Below are 18,319 nucleotides of genomic sequence, written 5' to 3' on the forward strand. Positions count from 1 at the left end.
AAGCATTTTTATTCACGAGAGTTTCGTTCCATTCACGGTGTAAGGCAAGTTACGTGGTCAGGCACGTAACAGTTTCTCACCTGCTGCATTAACGAGGCAATTCGTTCCATGGTTTTTTTTCGCCTTGCCTGCATAATAATATATATATACATGGACAAACAATATCAGTTTACATTTCTAATCATTTTGAGCTTCTTAATTAAACCACCCTCTTAGTTTTATTCACTTAATCAAATGCTTTGCTAATTAACCTCTTAATTCAGTACGAGTTGGTTTAACTTTTGGAGACATTTCTTTGTTCGTTTTTCAATTTTTGCTAGTTTTTTAGTTCCTAATAAGAGTTGTCATGTGAATCAATGTAAGAATAGGAACTTTCAATATAAATATGTTACATAGTTTATAGCAGGGTTGCTTGAGTGCAGGATCATCTGTTGATTCTGGTGGTTCCTGGCCAAATATCATCTCACAACTCATGTCATCAAAATCTGTGAATCAAAAGATACAAGTAACAATCAAAAACACTACGTATGAATATGAATATATATTCATTTAATAAGTTGATTAAATAGATTTAGTCAATCATGTATTCATGTACTTGTTGGAATGTTGCTTATTTGCTTATGCAGAATTGACTTGTGCATAATGCAGATTCTGTCCTTATGATCTATTTTTCAACGCTTTTGGTGAACTGAACTCATCAGAAATACGATGTTATGTCTAGAGTTCTACATACAGAAAAGTACGTGTAGATTCATTTTAAAATATAATATGATAGTGTAGTTAGAAATAGTATTTATGTGAAAAACTTTATTCTAAATCTTGATTACATAAACGACCTGAGAATCAAACCACTTGCAACGACTTTTTTTTCTAGAATTACAATTATTTTTAGTGGCATGATTAGGTGCTAATTTCTTAATGAAAAACATGCAAATGAGTGTGCATGTATCATTCGTCTGTGTTCTGGAATTCACAGAACCTTTAAATTTAGCAATGTGCCATTCTTAGTGACATGAATGGGACCCTTTTGTTGAATTGATGAGCCTTTCCCACTTACTTATAGATTTTAGGTTAAATGCGTTGCCCACTTATGGAACTTCTTTCATTTTCATTTTTTAGCGGCCCCCTTAAAAACCAAGAAATAAATTCACGGCCTTAAAAACATACCATTTCAAACGTGTTTTTAATTGGAAATGTCATTCTTTTTTAATTTTTATTTTATGGTTTAATGTTTTTTTAGGTTTCTATTTTCGTCCGAAATCTCAAATAGGTCCCTTTCTTTTTCGGCGTCTCAATTGGGTTCTTAATAGGGACTTTCCGTCAAATTGAGAAGACGCCGTTAAGAAGGGTGTTACGTGGCATGTTGACAGTGTCTTTTTAAATGATGTGACATTAAAAACGTGTCTCAATTGTATTTATTTTATTTTTGAATTAAAAAATGAAGTTTACAGAGTGAAAATATAATATAAGTAAGGGCAAAAGTTGAGAAATCAAATTAAATTAAGTATCCAATGCGGGCTTGCCACATGGAAGCCCCTTTCTCACCCAAATTAGGCTTTCAGAATTGGGATTTGGAAGGCTTGCTTCTGCCTCCTCTGCCTGCGCTGCGAAGTGTGCTGCTACCAATTGCCATGGAGATCTCTGTGCGCGAGAGAAAAATTTCTCCTGTGATTCCGTTTTGATTTTTGCAGGTGCTTCACGATTCCAATTATCTCTCGCGATGATGGTGGAAAACGAAGGAAATCACGCTCCTGAGTTTCGCCTCCTGAGTCTCGATCATGCTTGCGCGACTAGGGTTCGCTAATTTGGGGATTTTTTCTGCGTTTTAGGGTTCCTCTGTTGTTTCTGGTTTTTCTGCGTTTCAGGTTGCCAAGACAGTGGAGATCGAATCACGATTGGGGGTGGCCTAGCGAGTAGCTCGCGAAGAGGCGCTGGTGTGTTTGCGTGGTCTTTGCGACGGCATTGACGAGGTGGTCAGGTGAAGAGGCTTCACAGTGGTGGTTGATTTGGGAATTTTCACAAATTCAACTTTTTTTTGTCAATTTTTTTATCAGTTCACATACATCTTTTTTCTGGTTTTTGATTTAGGAATTTTCGGAGGTTCTGATTTTGTCTCACAGTGGTGAAAATGTTGGCCGAACTTGCGATTGGGTTCCTGTAATTTGCAGTTCTGTCTACAGTGGCTGCCATGGAAGCGTGATTTGGTTACCGGAGAAGATGAAGGATGACATTCCAGGAGCAATGTTGGTGCTAACCGTGCTTTTGGACCTTTCCATGTGTTCTATGAAATGAGATGACCACTTTGCCCTTATTTAAATTTTATTTTCCCTCTTTGCACTCCATTTTTTAATTCAAAAGTTAAAAAAATATACTTCACACACGTTTTTAATGCCACATCATTTAAAAAGACACTGTCACCATGTCACGTAACATCCTCCTTAACGGCGTCTTCTCAATTTGACGAAAAACCCCTAATTGCTTTAATTTTACAAAAACAAGGACCCAATTGAAACGCCGAAAAAGAAAGACATATTTGAGATTTCGGACGAAAATAAGGACCTAGAGACATTAAACCTTATTTTATTCATATTCTTATAATTTATCTCTCCAATTTTTCAAATAGAAAAAAAAGTTTCTCGTAAATTTGTAGATTTTGAATATAATATTCAAATAATACAGAAGAATTCCGAAAAAAAAAACTCTATACTCGTTCATTTTCATTCTGGTTGGATTTGATTGTTATATAAGGAAAAATAAAAGAAATAGTAAATGTCAATCACAACTGAAATTATTTGTTTTGATTAACTTTTTTTTCTTTAAAGGCCATAGATTTAATTTTTATTTTCATAAAAGTCGTAGAATCAAATTATTTATGCAATGGTAAAATTTAATACACCCCACGTCATCCAAGGAATTCCCTTAAAATGAATATAATTAATTTAAATTATTGATTGATCAATATCAATATGCATAGTGAGTGTCTCATTAATAAAGTTTACAATGAAGTGAACACACAGTGATCTTATATATTATTTTTATAGCTAAAAGAACCACGCTTTTATTTCATTATATAAGACAAAATATGTATTTTTTAAATTAATCTCTATTATATATTGTAAATGGAGTTTTACAGAGTTATGTGTAGGGATAGTGAACAGGGAAAAGTTATTACTACCAATAAATAAGTTATCATTGATTTGTGTAATACTATAATGTTGGAGGTGTTTAAGAATACACATGTTTGAAATCTTTTCTCCTGCAGGACATAGAAGGTAATGGTTTGACATAAGACAAAATACAAACAAGTGCAACATAGGATGGAAGAAGTTGACGTAGATGCAGGTAAGAAAAAAGGCAACTCTCATAGGGGTTGGATGTTGCATATGTTTGTATGATTGTTCCAAATAGAAACTATGTTTCAATAGTTTGTAATGTGTGCCAAGTGTGATGCTTTTTTTCCACTTAAATGGAAAATATGTCGTTATCTTAAATGGGAAGGGTTCGACCTTTATTGTTGTTTCGGTTTTCATGATTTAATGATTTATATATATATATATATATATATATTGAGACGCCACTTGGGTTTGTTGAATATAAAATTAATATATTTTTCTAATAAAAAACATAATAAAATAAATTCATCTAAAATCTGCATCTATTTTAACTAAACTAAATTAATTTGGAATTTCTTAATTAATTATAAATTCAAATTAAACTAAGTTTATCAATCACATTAGTTTAGATTAAATTTTTATAAATTAGATTTAAATTTATCTAACGTGTTCAGTTAGATTCAGCTTTATGCAAACTCAACCAAATATACTCAACTCAGTCTGACTTAACCTAATTTGATCATTCTAATTTAACTTGAACTTTACTCGTTTACATCAAACTTAACTTGAGATCGATCTAGTTTCATCCATCTTGATCTATGTTAGCCTAACTCAGATGAATTCAATCTAGCCCAACCTATATTGACTCAAACTCGACTTAACTCAATTCAAGTTTGACTTGAACCTGATCCAACCTAGTTCAACCTAAATTGAGCATGACCCCAACCCAAATTGTGTGGGTCCAAGTTGACTTATCTTGACTTAAGTTCAATCCAACCTAAACATACATGACTTGGGTCAACATGAAATATACCTCACATGATTTTGGCTACCTAACTTAAGCTCAACTTGAGTTGATCTAACATTGATCCGACTCAATTTGGAGCGACATATACTCAAACCAACTTAAACAATATTATATCAACCCAACTTAACCTAACATAGGAACAACTTGAGTGAGCTTAACCCACCATCATAGGTTGGACTCGACGTGAGTTAACTTGGCCTGATCTATCTTAGTTGTCTTTACTTGATCCAATCTAAATCGGTTATAACTCATTTAATTTGACCTAACTTAGATCCTGACTTAACTTGACTTGACATGAGATCAACCTAACTAAGCTTAATATGGGGCTTGACCCCATACAACCCAACATCGCATCAACTTTACCCGTCTCAATCACATATAAGCTTTAATTGACTTGGCGTACCCTAGCTTAAAATAATTTAACCTTATTTAGGCTTCATTCGACTTGTCATGAGTCTAGACCAACTCAATCGTACCTAGGCTCGACCTGATCAACTTGATTTGGCCTTATATGACACTAACCCAACGTAGTCTGAAATGGAGTCGACACAATATAGGTTCAACTATCACGATCCAACACAAGTTTGATTTGAACATCTTTGTTGACTTAGACTTCATATGAACTTTGGTCTATTTAGCTTGACTTGGGTTCAAATTCACTTAACCTAACATAGACTCAAGTTAAATCAGATTTATCTTATCCCGAGTTGACTTAGTTTGTCATGCACTTGGACCCACTCAACCCAAAATGGAATTAGGACTATACAATCCATATGGACTTGAGTTTAATTAACTTGAGTCATGCCCAATTTAACTCAACTTAGATTTGACCTATTTGGTCTCAACACAACATCATTGACTTCTTGGTCCGCAGTAATAATTTATGAACTAATCTTGAAAATTTATCAATTTCGCTTGTTGCATTGTATTATATTACAGTTATCATACTTTAAATATAATCATAAATATATAGTTATTGAGATACTTACTAGGGACCATGTTGACTGACATACCCAGAGAATCCTTAATGAATGATTGAGTCGGTAGTTTGCAAAGATTGATACACATCCCTACACAATTTGCCTCCTCTAAAAATCTGCACATATATATTCACTCTTAAATTGTAAAACTTCAACATTCACTCTTAAATAATATATTTTAAAAAACTCAAGTTATTTCTTATTAAGGCATTTTGTTTATTTTTTATCATAAAATATACTTTTTTTTTAGTTTAATAGTAATAGTATATAACATGAGTAAAATTAGTGTAATATATAAAAAAACATAAAAAAAACTTGCTAGGAATTGATAATTAACATTAAAAGACTTGTAATATTAGACTCTTTAACATATTTTATGTTGGTATTGGAGTTATTGGCAGAAGATAAAAGTTCAAAATAGATAATTGAAGCTAAACTGACCTGCACTTTTTTATGTGAACTACATTTTTTTCTCTTCTCCCCTCGTCCATGTCCGATTCTCTCACCTTCACATCACATAGTGAAACTAATAGATTTTTAGATTCACCAACATAACATACACATTATAATACAAAATAAAAGGATATGTTACTTGCATGCTTATTTATGTATGCAAAACCTGGGAAATTATTGCTTTACTACACTGTATATTGCATGGTTATAATCACTTCCAGATTTTACACTATCATGTTTTAAGGCTTAAAAAAGTTTAGTTATCTAAGTTCACTTTTTTTTAATCTAACACAACTAAAATGTAGCCTGAATTTAACTAATTAAAATATATTGATAATGTAATTTTTTTATATTATTACATAATCCAATTTTTCATACATTAGTTGTTGGCTTCTTTAACAAGTAATGTAGAAAACCATATATCACAAGATTTTATTTATGAAACTATGATACTTAGTGGGAGATTAAACACATTTTGCATTATTATTCTCCAAAAATGTAATGTTGATCAATTATATAGCTTGTAACAAGAGCTTATCATATATATATATATATATATATATATATATATATATATATATATATATATATATATATATATATATATATATATATATATATATATATATATATATATATATATATATATTAAGTGTTTGGTTGCTTACCTCGGAGGGGCCCACTAGCCATGCAAAGAACAAAGTGGTGAAGATGGCAAACAATGTCCTCGTGAATTTAGACGGTGGTAACACTTTCTTTATCTGTGTTCCTCATGCATAAAACCTTTTAGTCATTGCTTATAATTCTATATATATATATATATATATATATATATATATATATATATAGTCAATCGAAATAAAAATAAACTTAGAATTTGATAGAGCTAGAGTTGAAAAAGATGTTAACACTTTTATAGTTAAGCAAATAGTTGTGAATTTAGTAAAATAAAAATATTAATCTTTGAGTGGTGTAAGAGATTAAAGAGTTAGGTAAATAGTTAGTATAGACATGATGTAATGTGGAATTGGAAGAAGGAGAAGTGAAATGTAAGTACGGTCCTTGGTAGTCGAATGTACGCTGTTTCATTGTTCTTCAGTTCCATCATGCCAAGCAAATGTAAGTGGGAAGTGTCACAGTGAAAGACACCAACCATGTGAGAAGGAAAAGACTAGATCTCACAAAATAAATTCACAACACTGTCCCTTTGTTGTAAAGTAAAGAAACAGGAACATATGAAACTGAAAAGCTGAAAAATAAAACGAAAATGAAAGCTTTTTTTTTTATAGAAAAAAAAATAAAAAAGTGAACTTTAAGTGTAATTAACGTGAGATTCTAATGTTAAAATAGTTAATTTTGTTTGAATTTGTATTTGTTGAAGAAGGGATAAAGATAAAGAGCTGACCAATAAAAACAATGGGTTGGGGAAGGCTCTATGAAGTGCTTGAGTGACAAGTTGAGGTTGTTGAGTGGGACTGAAATTCTGTGAAGCCATGGTAGCTGCTTCTACTAGGCTCTCATACCCACTCTTATTGTTTTTGAGTCCTGCACGTACATATATAGAATGAAGAAGAAGAGTAAGAAGAAAATGAAAGAATATTAGAAATTCCTTGAAGGGTATGAATTGATGAACCTGTTGCCTCTTGAAGGCATTTTGACATGTGATTTATGGCTATGTGATCAAAAAAAGAATCTTTGTACACATTAGTTTTTCTTGTTTGTCCTGAAACGTCAGCAGCAGGCCTTGCCAGCACTGCAACTACACAAGGGCTTTTTGGTTTCCAATGAGGTGAAATTAGGGTTGGAGTCTTGCACTGCGCAACCAATTTTGCTTCCATTTGTGACTGTTAAGAAGAGAGAGAGAGAGAGAGAGAGAGAGAGAGAGAGAGAGAGAGAGAGAGAGAGAGAGAGAGGGTGGAAATGGAGGGGTGAGAAGGGTTTATATAATGAAAGAAAAGCATGAAAAGCATCTTCACACAAAGGTTATGCTCCTGATCAGGGGATAGTGGTATGGTGTGTGTTTCTTACTTTAAGGCTTACACGCAATTAGTGAAACCAGTTATGATATATGGGAATTTATATCTTACTTCACTTATATATCCTTTTATTATTTAATATTTATAACCCAAGATATTTTAGGTAAATAAAAAATAAAAAATAGGTCTTGGGTGGATATTTATTTATTTATTCCTTTTTTATATCTCTCTTTCTAATCAAATTTTAATTTTTTTTATTTTATAGGTAATTTCTTTAAGCATTTTAAAAATATTCCTATGAAAAGTCACATGTATTTCTGCTGAATTTTTTTTCATAGGGAAATATGCGTGAGTATTTTACTAGTACTGTATCATGTTTTTATATCTCTCTTCCTCCGAACCTCTGAACGTGTCGAAAAGCATAGGTGTTTATGGATTCACAACCCAGTCTGGTTCAAATATTTTCAGAAGATACTTTTCATATTTGATTTTACATATGAAATATGATACAATATATTACTCCAGAAACAAAAGAAAATTAAAATATATATATTATAACTAAAAAATATTAGGTTATGTATAAATTAATTTTTAAAAACTTATTATTTAACAATAACTACTTTTAACTTATACACTTAAAAAACCGTTATTTAGTGTAGTTTTTTTTAGTTTGTGATGGTTTTTATCTTTTACAAATTAATTTGCGAAAGTTTTTTAAATTTTTATAGTTAAAGTCACCGATTTGCAAAGGTTTTTACCAACGAAAATTTATCGAAAAAAAAATGCACGGGTAATATAATTATTAAGAAAAATTATTGACAGATTTTATATTTATTGATAGATGTTACTATGAATTTATAACTTACCGATTGGGTACAGTGACAAACTGGATGGAAATGACCGAGCGGTTGACATACCAGAAAGCACCTCAAGACAGTTCGGTTCCGACATCTGTTGAGCAAAGTTAAAGCGTAATTAATGTCACAATGATTACTATTAAGCGGTTAAGGTATGCATTAATGATCATTAAGAGGTAAATTAATTCGTCAAATTTTTATAAACTCTATAAACAGGGGATTAATTTTGAGGTAAACTCACTTTAACTCACTATTGAATTACAAAAGGTAGTGCCATCAAAATGGGTTGGAGAGGACGGCTACCAGCGAGGATGGCGATGACGACGCTGAATGGTGCTAGGGTTTCTTGGAGAGAAATTAGGGTTTGTCTGGAGATGGTGATGATGACGTGGTAGAAACTTTTTTTAAAAAAATTAAAAAATCATTTAAGTCTACCTATTAACTTGTGTCACATGCTTATAAGACTTTTTTAAAAGATATGATTACTTTGAACCAAATTCCTAAAAGTAGGAACCAAATGATGTATTAAACCATTAATTTAATTAAAGATTTCAAGCCTTCCAAAAATAATATAATCTCATGTGTCTCAAACAAAGTTAATTCAATATCTTATTTAGTACCAAAAGTATAGTTTAAAACAAAATATGTTGCTCCTATGAACGTGTCTAAATTAAGTTTGAGTTAAAATGTTATATGAACAATTCTATGGCAGTATCAAAATTTAGGATAGTGTTTTTTATAAACATTTCAACTTAAACTATATAATTAAAAAAAATGAATAAAAAAACATATCCATTAGTTCTTTCTTTTACATTATAGTTTTTAATATACTTTCTTTTTTATTTGACAGATCATTTTTTAATAGTGTAAGATGGATTCTGCTGCTCGGTGGGAACTTTTCTTATATGCTTATTTTAGCACACACAAACCTAATACCTCTCATCAGCACACAAATATAATACAATACTCAACAAACAATCAGTTCAATAGACAACAGATTAAAGGTTGCCATTGACAATCTCACTATATAAAGTTTAACAACATTTTACTCATCAATACAATGTATGTTACTGATTTTTTCTAGTATCTCAATATCTGGAGATTTTTATTCAAAGAATAGTGGGAAACATTGCTTTGGAAACTACGTTCCTCTGCTTAACACCAGAACAATCCTCAACTTATCCATACCATTACAGAATTGCATGAATTTTTAGAACAAATCCATCTTTTTTTAATGTATATGCTAGTTATTAGACAAATCAAATAACCAGGACGCAGTATTCATTCACAAATATTATTTTATTTCAGTGTCATCGTCCTTTTTCATAGAAAAACCAAATCATCGACAGTATAAAAGTAGCTGCCTGGTTTTCGCAAGTTTGATTTCGTATTTTGAAGATGATTTCAAAAAAACACAATTAAAACTTTCGTAGCCTTAAACACTTTTCTTCCATCCTAGAACAACTTTTAAAACACAACTAAAGGGGGTGAATCGGCCAACAGAGACATCAAATCACAGATTGTATCTAAAAGCAAATTGTCCAGCGATCCACCATGGTTAAAGCACTAACACAGACCAGCTAAAACAGTTGAAGAAAGCATTGTCTAGCAAAACATTTACACACTACCACCTCAGTTCTAAAACTATTCAAGAAATAATACTAGCCTAATGTGATGAATTCACAATAAACACATCCTAGTTTCAGTACAGGATAACATGCAAGGAGGATCCACAAGGCTTAGTCCTTTACGGTTTTGTTGATCAAGGACTTGTGAATGTGAGGAATGACACCACCACCAGCAATGGTCCCTTTGATAAGGGTATCCAGCTCCTCATCTCCCCTGATAGCCAGCTGCAAATGCCTTGGTGTTATCCTCTTCACCTTAAGATCCTTACTTGCATTCCCAGCCAGTTCAAGAACCTCAGCAGTCAGATACTCAAGAATTGAGGCCAAGTATACTGCAGCAGTGGCCCCAACACGTCCATTGGCCTGGACCCTTTGTTTCAGCTGTCTATGGATACGACCCACAGGAAACTATATTTCCAAACACATAAAAGAGTTACAAAAATATATAAAAACACATATGGGTACCCAGTATGAAATAATTACATTTTCAACTAATCAAATGTCATTATAAGTATGACTTTCAGATCTGTTACAGTAAAAGGTAACAAACTTTACATAACTTAATGTACAAAAAATAAAACTTTAAGAACACTTCAGATAAATCTAACCCAGAAACTTAAAAATCAAAAATAAGTTGCAGATTATGTATGTGTATGAATGAGTGAACAAGAATGGATAGATTATTCACTCAAAAATGAAACCATATACACTCATACAAAAGACAAATACCTAGCATCTAAAGCAACAAATCCATGGTCTGACAAACACAAAAGTATATATATTTTAAATGTATATACATATATGGTGCTTAAACCTTTTGTATAAAATGTTCCATAAGCATGTTCATACTTAATAATAGTTAAACTGCATGTGGGTGAATCAGAAAATTTCACATCTATCAACCCTAACCTTAGTTAGTGCTTTAAGGCAAAACAAAAGCAAACAAAGAGGGAAGAAATAGAGTGACGAAGGTTTCAAAATTGAAAATAGAGAAAGTAGAAGACTTTAAATAACATAGAGAAAAAGGAAAAGGGGTAAAAAACCTGGATTCCTGCACGAGATGAGCGAGAAATAGGTCGTTTCTTGTCTTTGTCTTTGTCCTTGTTGGCTGCCGTGGTTTTCGCTGCAAGAAGCCCCTTCCCTCCTTTTCCCGCCATTGTTTTTGCCTACACATCTCAAAGTTAAAATGGAAGAAACAAACAGAAGAACGAAAACAAAGAATGCATGCGAAGCTATGCCAAAAGACATGAAAGAACTTCGATAGTTGGCTGACGGGAATATTCGTAGCACTGAGAGAGATACCTGTGCGTGAGAGAGAAGAGAGAGAAGAGAGAGTTCAAGGTGAAGGAGGAGAAAACACAATCTGAAGAATAAGATCCAACTCTGCAGGGTGGGGTCGTATTCTTTATGGGTGGGTAAACAGGCTCGGGTCCTCGGAATATCCGTTTGGCCCGCGGATGTTATGTTTTAAAATCATGGAGGTAAAATTAAGCCCATTTGTCAGATCCACAGGATCCAATTTTTAAAACACGTATAAGACCGTACTGAAATGAATCCCACGGGTTAACGGGTTTAATCCGTGGGTTCGCGGATTTAACCACGAGTTCGGGTAAAACTTACCTAAACCTAACCCTAAAAGAAACTTGCGATGATTCGCGCTTCTCTTCTCCATTCTTTTTTTTTTCTCTTAATTTATTTTCCACCGTCCATCTTCTGTTCTCGGCACCTCGTCCTTCCACTCGCGCTATGCAGCCACCGCTACTAGTTCAGGATTCCGACATCACGGTGACAAGTGGAGGTTGGCCCTCCGTTTCCTTTTCTCCCATCAAATCGTTGAATTTCTTTTTTTCTTTTTTGGGGTTATTCATTGAACTACTTTGGTTACTCATTTGATTTTAATTTGGTATTATGATAAATTGGTTTTGAAATTTTGATTTGATTCTGATTTTGTTTGGTGACCGATCTATGTCAGCTTTGATTGTGGACTCTTTTCAGACTCTGTTAGCCGAAAATATTGAGACCAATCTATTGTTTCTTGAAGGCCTTAATTTTCAAGTTAGAAGGATTGAACTTTAATGTTTTTAAATCGATACACATTTTAGTTTAATTAATTTTAGCTTCAAACATGTAAGGAAAAAAATATTTCTTCTAGTATTATATATATATATATATATATATATATATGATTTTAATAAATATTTTTCGTACTATTGTTTGATCCAAGGGCTGGTTCGTTTATTCACGGATTTTTTTTGAATTGGAAACAGGTTCGGAAATTAATCCATTTATTCGAACATGAATCTTTTAATCAAATTAACAGGTTGGATCTATTCACAAGTTGAGGCTGTCAATCACAGATGTTTAATTAAAAATTATTATATCTAATGGTTTTTTATTAAATTAAACACCAATACAATGGTTTTAGGCCGTGTATGGTAAATATCATTACTTTGTAGACCTTCTATAAATAAATGTTTGACACTTTTTTTTAGAGGAATTCAAAATAATTTGAGGGGAAATGTTCACTTTAATTGTATTTAGTGAAGTATATTCCTCGTTTTTAAGTGTTTTTCTTCTTAGTTTCTTTTTTCATATGTATTGTTTACGTAAGTTGTTGTTTAAAGATGTGAAAATTCAAATTATAGTTCATTATGACTAATTATTTTTAGTATATTTAATCCTTGTTACTTCCATTTGTTAACCGTTTAAACAAGTTTTGGTCTTATTCTATTCTAATTTACTTCAACTTATTCAACAAGAATTTAGATAGAAACGAATACCCGTCATTAATGAAAATGAAATTTAAATACTCACTTGCTTGGATAATTATAGCATCATTATGATTAAATAGACAAACGTATATGATAATTTAGGCTTAAATAAGTTTTTGATCCTTAATAAATTGATAGTTTTATCCATTTTAAGGATTGTTTGTCGAATTTTTAGATACTTCTGTAAACCCTTTATCAAGTTGATCTATTTCTTTAGTTTATACGGTTTATAATCGAAAAAATTTTCCTAATGTCTTCTGTTTTTTATGTTCCTCATATATTCTTCCAAGTTGGAAGAAATTTTATTACTTTCTTATTACTTATTTAGTTGTTTTGATTCATCATTTATTGTAACTTCTGTTTTCCACGTATGGAGTTGCCAAAGTGGATCAACATTGTATTTTCGGAGAACAAATTTCAACAGATCTTTTTTTAAAGACTTTAAAATTGTGTTGTGAAGAGGAATAATATCTGTAAATTTGTTTTGAAGAACTACAAAAAACAGTTATATTAAATTGAATTGGGTGATCTCTTTGCTCTGACAAAGGAACATTCAGAAAAGGCCATAGAAAGGCAGTGTGCATTATTAATCATTACGCCTTCAATAAGCTGATTATGCCCCGGGTAGTGGTACTAGATTGCATATTTGTAAGCTGAAACCGTTTTGAATATTATCATAATTTGTTTCATGTTAATTTTCTTCAGTTTAATGTGTCTATGCTTGTAAGTAAATATCACTCTTTCCTCTTGTTTTGCACATGAATTGGTGTTTTCTTGCGATGTTGTCTGAACAGGGAAGAATGCAAGTTGCGCGAGCTATGACCACTAGCACATATAACATGTACATTCATGAAGGTGTTTCAACGAAGTTGAATCCTGCCGGGGGCTGGATTGTTATCACATTGGCGAAAATGGCTTTTCAATCACTCTTTTCCAAATACGAAACCGTGCCCTCTTTCTTTTGCACCCTTCTCCAAGACAAGCTCAACTACCACCACTTTCAATCTTTCCCAACCCCACAAGTCTCAACACCATTATTGCCAAAACTAGTAAATGAGATATCTGGTCCACTAAGTCACCACCGGTACCCTCACCATTAGAACTTAAACTCAATCCACTTTCCCGCCAAATACCCACTAAATTGGTGGAATAGGTCTTGAAGAGGTGCAAGAATCTTAGCTTCTCAGCCCAAAGATTCTTTCTTTGGGCTAAATCAATTCCAGGTTTTCGGATCAGTGATATGAGGTTCCACATTTTGGTGGAAATCTTGGGAAGTTGCAAACAGTTTGCCATTCTATGGGATTTTCTCATAGAAGTGAGAGACTCTAGTTCATATGACATCAACAGTGAGATTTTCTGGCTCATTTTCAAGGCAGGTGGTGCTATTCGGTCTTTCCATAGAATGTATGAGTTTGGAGTTTTGCCAACTGTTCATGATTTGGACAATCTTTTACTCTTTATGCAAAAGGAAGCATCTCAAGCAAGCTGAACAATTGTTTGACGAAGTGGATGGATCTAGGTACCACGTGACCTACTCCATCGTTGAGCTTGACAACGACACGATTGGCTTCCTTATCAGAATCGCACCTGTTATGCAATTCAAGAATTGGAAACTATTATAATTGGTGATAGAACAGCTAGAGGCATGATGAGACAGAGATAGAAAGTTACCGAGGAAGCGGATACATGTTTCTCATAATACTTTCTCATTATTCTCTTTGGACATCCTAGTAAACCATTTCATTATTCTGCTCCGTCATCTGGATGCTACAAAACTGTACCTGATATTTGTATGAAATAGACATGCAGAGGAAATGATGAAAGATGAAGGTGTACGTAGCTGATCAAATGGAAGGGGAACAAACATCCATTAAGAGTTATGATTGAAGAAAAGTATTACTCTATCGTGAGATATGCCTCATCCTCCACTCCGTCCTCCAAGGTATTTATTTCTTTCTTCTCTGCTTGATTTTTCTTTTTTTTTTTCATTGCATCTTAACATGTATTGTTCCCAGGAGGTTGGAAATGACGAAATGCAGTGGTTCCAAATCATGCTTGGTGCAAAATCTAAAACTACTTTCAGAGATTATTTTGTTATAAATTTATATAATTTCATCTTTCAATTCTTTCCTAGTTGTGTACGTACGAGGTACAAGTATTCACATTAATAAGCTCATAAAAATTAAATTAAAAGAGAAATTAAGTATTTACAAAATTCATAATTATGTGTGCTGAGATCAAAATTTTATTGACAGTCAATTACAGTGTAAACTTGCAATTCCCTCTAAATCCATAATTTCATTAAAAACTTAATCAAGCTATTTTCCCTTAACTTGAATTTTCTTAGTGTCGAAGAAACTTTGATTTCGAAGGAGATAAAGTAAAAACACCCAAAAAAAATTTGACAACTTCAAAAGTCGTACCTTTACAAACAAACATTATGTAACATCTCTTTTTGGCTACATTATATAAGAAATTATTATTACAATGGTAATTTCTCTATATCACCATTCAGTTAAAATAGATTTAGTGACTCTTTTATTTTTAAAAGTCACGATAATTTTAGTTAACTTTATTCAATTTTTAACTAGCTTCTTTTATTTATTTGTTTTTTAAAATTAAAGGTAATCATTCAACATATTAAAATTGTCTAAAATTACATGATTTTTTTCGAAAAAAGGTTACTTCAGTCTATCATTATTCAATTTTTCCATCTGAAATATTATCCATTCATTTAATGGATATCAATTACTCAGTAAAATCAATTAAACAAATTGTAAACATTTAGAATCAAATGTTTACACATTTTAATTCAAAAAATTATTACCTCTCAAACACTTTATTTTATTTTTATCAAAGTTATTTATTGAATTAGATTAAGAGATGTTGTACTTATCATATTATCTTCATTCTTATAGAATTACATGTAAGGAAACTAAGTCTTTATCATACGGTAGGATAAATTTCTTATAATCTACATATTTGCTTTTCATACCACAAAGTAGGTCATAGGAACCTTTGTCGATCTTTTTCACATACTATCTTTCTCTAGGTGAGCTAAATATTAGTAGAATCAAAATAATCTCTTTTTAAAATCTTTATTGAAAACAAATTGTAATCTCTCAAAATACTCTTTCCTCCTTGAGAATGATTATGTTTACATCATATCATATATCACATATGAAATTAAATCATTATGCATTCCATATTACATTTTATCTTAATCAAAACTCATCATATATCATCAATCATATATACTTCATCTCAATTTAAATGTTAATAAATCACAATTAATTTTTCAATTGCGTTATTATAAAATTCAGCATAATATATTACTCAAATATAACAAAATGTAGGAAGATAAATCAATTTTAGAATTTAAAAACATTTGAAAACTTATTTCTTTAAAGTTTATAAAACATTCTCTCGCTCAATCAACACTTCACTCATCTACTAAATTAAGTACATCTTGAAATTTGTTTAGTCAAAATTTCAATTTCTCAATAAAAGGTGTTGGTACAACAAGTGAATTTTGACTCTCGTATCAAAAATCTACTCTACCATTGAATGACTATTGGTAAATTTTATAAAAAAGTATTTTCGTTGAGCAAGAATTTACACACTTAGAGATAAATATTATTTAAACTCTTGAATTTTTCACATAACTAGTTTTGTTCAATAAGAGATTAGCTTGCTCAACAAACAAAAAACACTTGAACTCCTATTTAGAAACTTGGTCATTGAGTAATACTCTTTTAATTTTTTGGATTTTGAATTTTTGAATTTTTTTTTCTCATCAAAAGGATGACTCATCCAATGAATCTATATTATTTAAAAAACTCTAAAGACAGATCAATTGTTCAAATTGGCTCGATTTGACTTTTTCGCTTCATTTCTTGTGCCAAAACTCATATATTTAGTTCAAATAATATCACATTCAACCAAATTGACCAAAAACTAGAGTATCAAAGATACTGAGCATATCACACTCAAGCTAAACCATTAGTTTATCTTACTCTAAATCAAACTTCTCAATTCTAAAAGAGTCTCAAAAGCTATCATACATGTATACAAAAGAAACTCTTATAAATGATTTAAACATTCTTTAATAGTTTTAGATAAGTGGAGATTCATCTTGAGATCAATTTAGTCACATGTAAGCAAAATTTCATATATCTAAAAACTAACTCAAGAAAATGAATAAATATGAACTTACTCTGATTAAGATTTTAATTAGACAGAGTTATTGTAATTTATGTCAAGATTTTTGTAATAGAATATTAAAAAAAATAACATATCTTTAAACAATTTAGACAAAATCCAGAGGAAAAAGATAATGTTAAAGAGTTTTTTTTTTATTTGGAAATGAAACTTATAATCAATTTTTATATTCATAAATATTTCATCTTGATAATAAAATATTTAAACATCACATATAAGAAATATCTTTTATTTCTAAATCTTACAATATAAAGTCAACATTACATTAATTTTAATTTTTTCCGCAAACAAATCATAGATATACGATCTAGAATAAGAAAATATTTTTTTAAGAAAAAGATAGTAATCTAACACCAAAATCCTTATTGTTCATTGCCTTCTCCTAAAGCTAGATTTTGAATTCATTCCATACGGAATAAAAAAGCGGAGGAAGGAGACTTTCTTGTTAGCTTCTCCTATACACTTTTCTCACTCATTTATACTCAATCTCTCTGTTACAGCCCCAAACAAATCACTTAAGCTCATAAATAATTAATCCTAAATTTCATGTCTTAATTACATGAGATCATAAATAAAATTAAATTAAATCATCGATTTTTGAACTTATTCTTACACACTAAAATTAATAAACAAAATCAAATGCTCTTAAGAATGGTTTCAATTCATTTTCTTTCTTATGGGTTAATTCAGTATTTTTTTTAAAAAAATGGTAAGTAAAATGTAACAATATTATGGATGACGCAAGAGATGGGCATGGCACGATGTCCCATCAAGCATCAGATAAACTAGGGCATAGGGAAGTATATTCATGGGCCACACCATAACCATGTTAGCAGGTAGCAGTTGGGTTCCTTCCCGACATGATCAGCATCAGTATGAGGTCCACACCATCGCATGGACCATCATCATCTTTCCTTTTTCTTCATTCATGGACCACCATTTATTACCTTCTCCTCTATCCGATAACCTCATCATAAAAAACAAACTTTTATTTTTTATCATTAATTAATTATTATTAAATACCACTATTTTTATCATAATTTTAATTTATTTTATTTTTAAAAAGAAGAGTGCATTTAAATTATTAGTTGTCTCAGCTATCATACATTTTAAGTTGTCTCAACCATCCTTATAATTCATTGTCATTGTCTCCGACTATTTTACGATAATCATTGTCTGGAAATTTCCCCTTTCCTTTCTGTTATAAAAAAAGACACTTACCCGTGTTTCATAGAGAGAGAAACAACAACCGTTTAATTAAGCTTTTTCGCTAATTAATTATGCCTCCTTAAC

At 31.4% G+C, this 18,319-nt stretch overlaps 2 protein-coding genes and 1 long non-coding RNA gene across 3 annotated transcripts; 1 reads left to right on the plus strand and 2 right to left on the minus strand.

Annotated features, from left to right (window-relative positions):
- Positions 1-247: 247 nt before the first annotated feature.
- Positions 248-7,411, minus strand: LOC124824382 (beta-carotene isomerase D27, chloroplastic-like). Its single transcript, XM_088096021.1, has 6 exons — positions 7,207-7,411; positions 6,979-7,118; positions 6,242-6,334; positions 5,562-5,626; positions 5,130-5,236; positions 248-485 (listed from the first exon to the last, which is right to left on the minus strand). The coding sequence occupies exons 1-6, from the start codon at positions 7,409-7,411 to the stop codon at positions 325-327; spliced, it is 771 nt and encodes a 256-aa protein (XP_087952147.1). The 3' UTR covers positions 248-324.
- Positions 7,412-9,910: 2,499 nt separating this feature from the next.
- Positions 9,911-11,468, minus strand: LOC124824397 (histone H2A variant 1). Its single transcript, XM_047296824.2, has 3 exons — positions 11,337-11,468; positions 11,078-11,200; positions 9,911-10,442 (listed from the first exon to the last, which is right to left on the minus strand). The coding sequence occupies exons 2-3, from the start codon at positions 11,189-11,191 to the stop codon at positions 10,146-10,148; spliced, it is 411 nt and encodes a 136-aa protein (XP_047152780.1). The 5' UTR covers positions 11,192-11,200; positions 11,337-11,468; the 3' UTR covers positions 9,911-10,145.
- Positions 11,469-11,633: 165 nt separating this feature from the next.
- LOC148194376 (uncharacterized) lies at positions 11,634-14,936 on the plus strand. The gene is made up of 3 exons (XR_015781474.1): positions 11,634-11,832; positions 13,600-14,747; positions 14,821-14,936. It is a non-coding gene; the product is annotated as an uncharacterized LOC148194376 (long non-coding RNA).
- Positions 14,937-18,319: the final 3,383 nt, after the last annotated feature.

Source organism: Vigna umbellata, chromosome 8 (genome assembly GCF_029865625.1).
Source record: "Vigna umbellata cultivar VRB3 chromosome 8, Vumbellata_1.0, whole genome shotgun sequence".
Lineage (NCBI taxonomy): Eukaryota > Viridiplantae > Streptophyta > Magnoliopsida > Fabales > Fabaceae > Vigna > Vigna umbellata.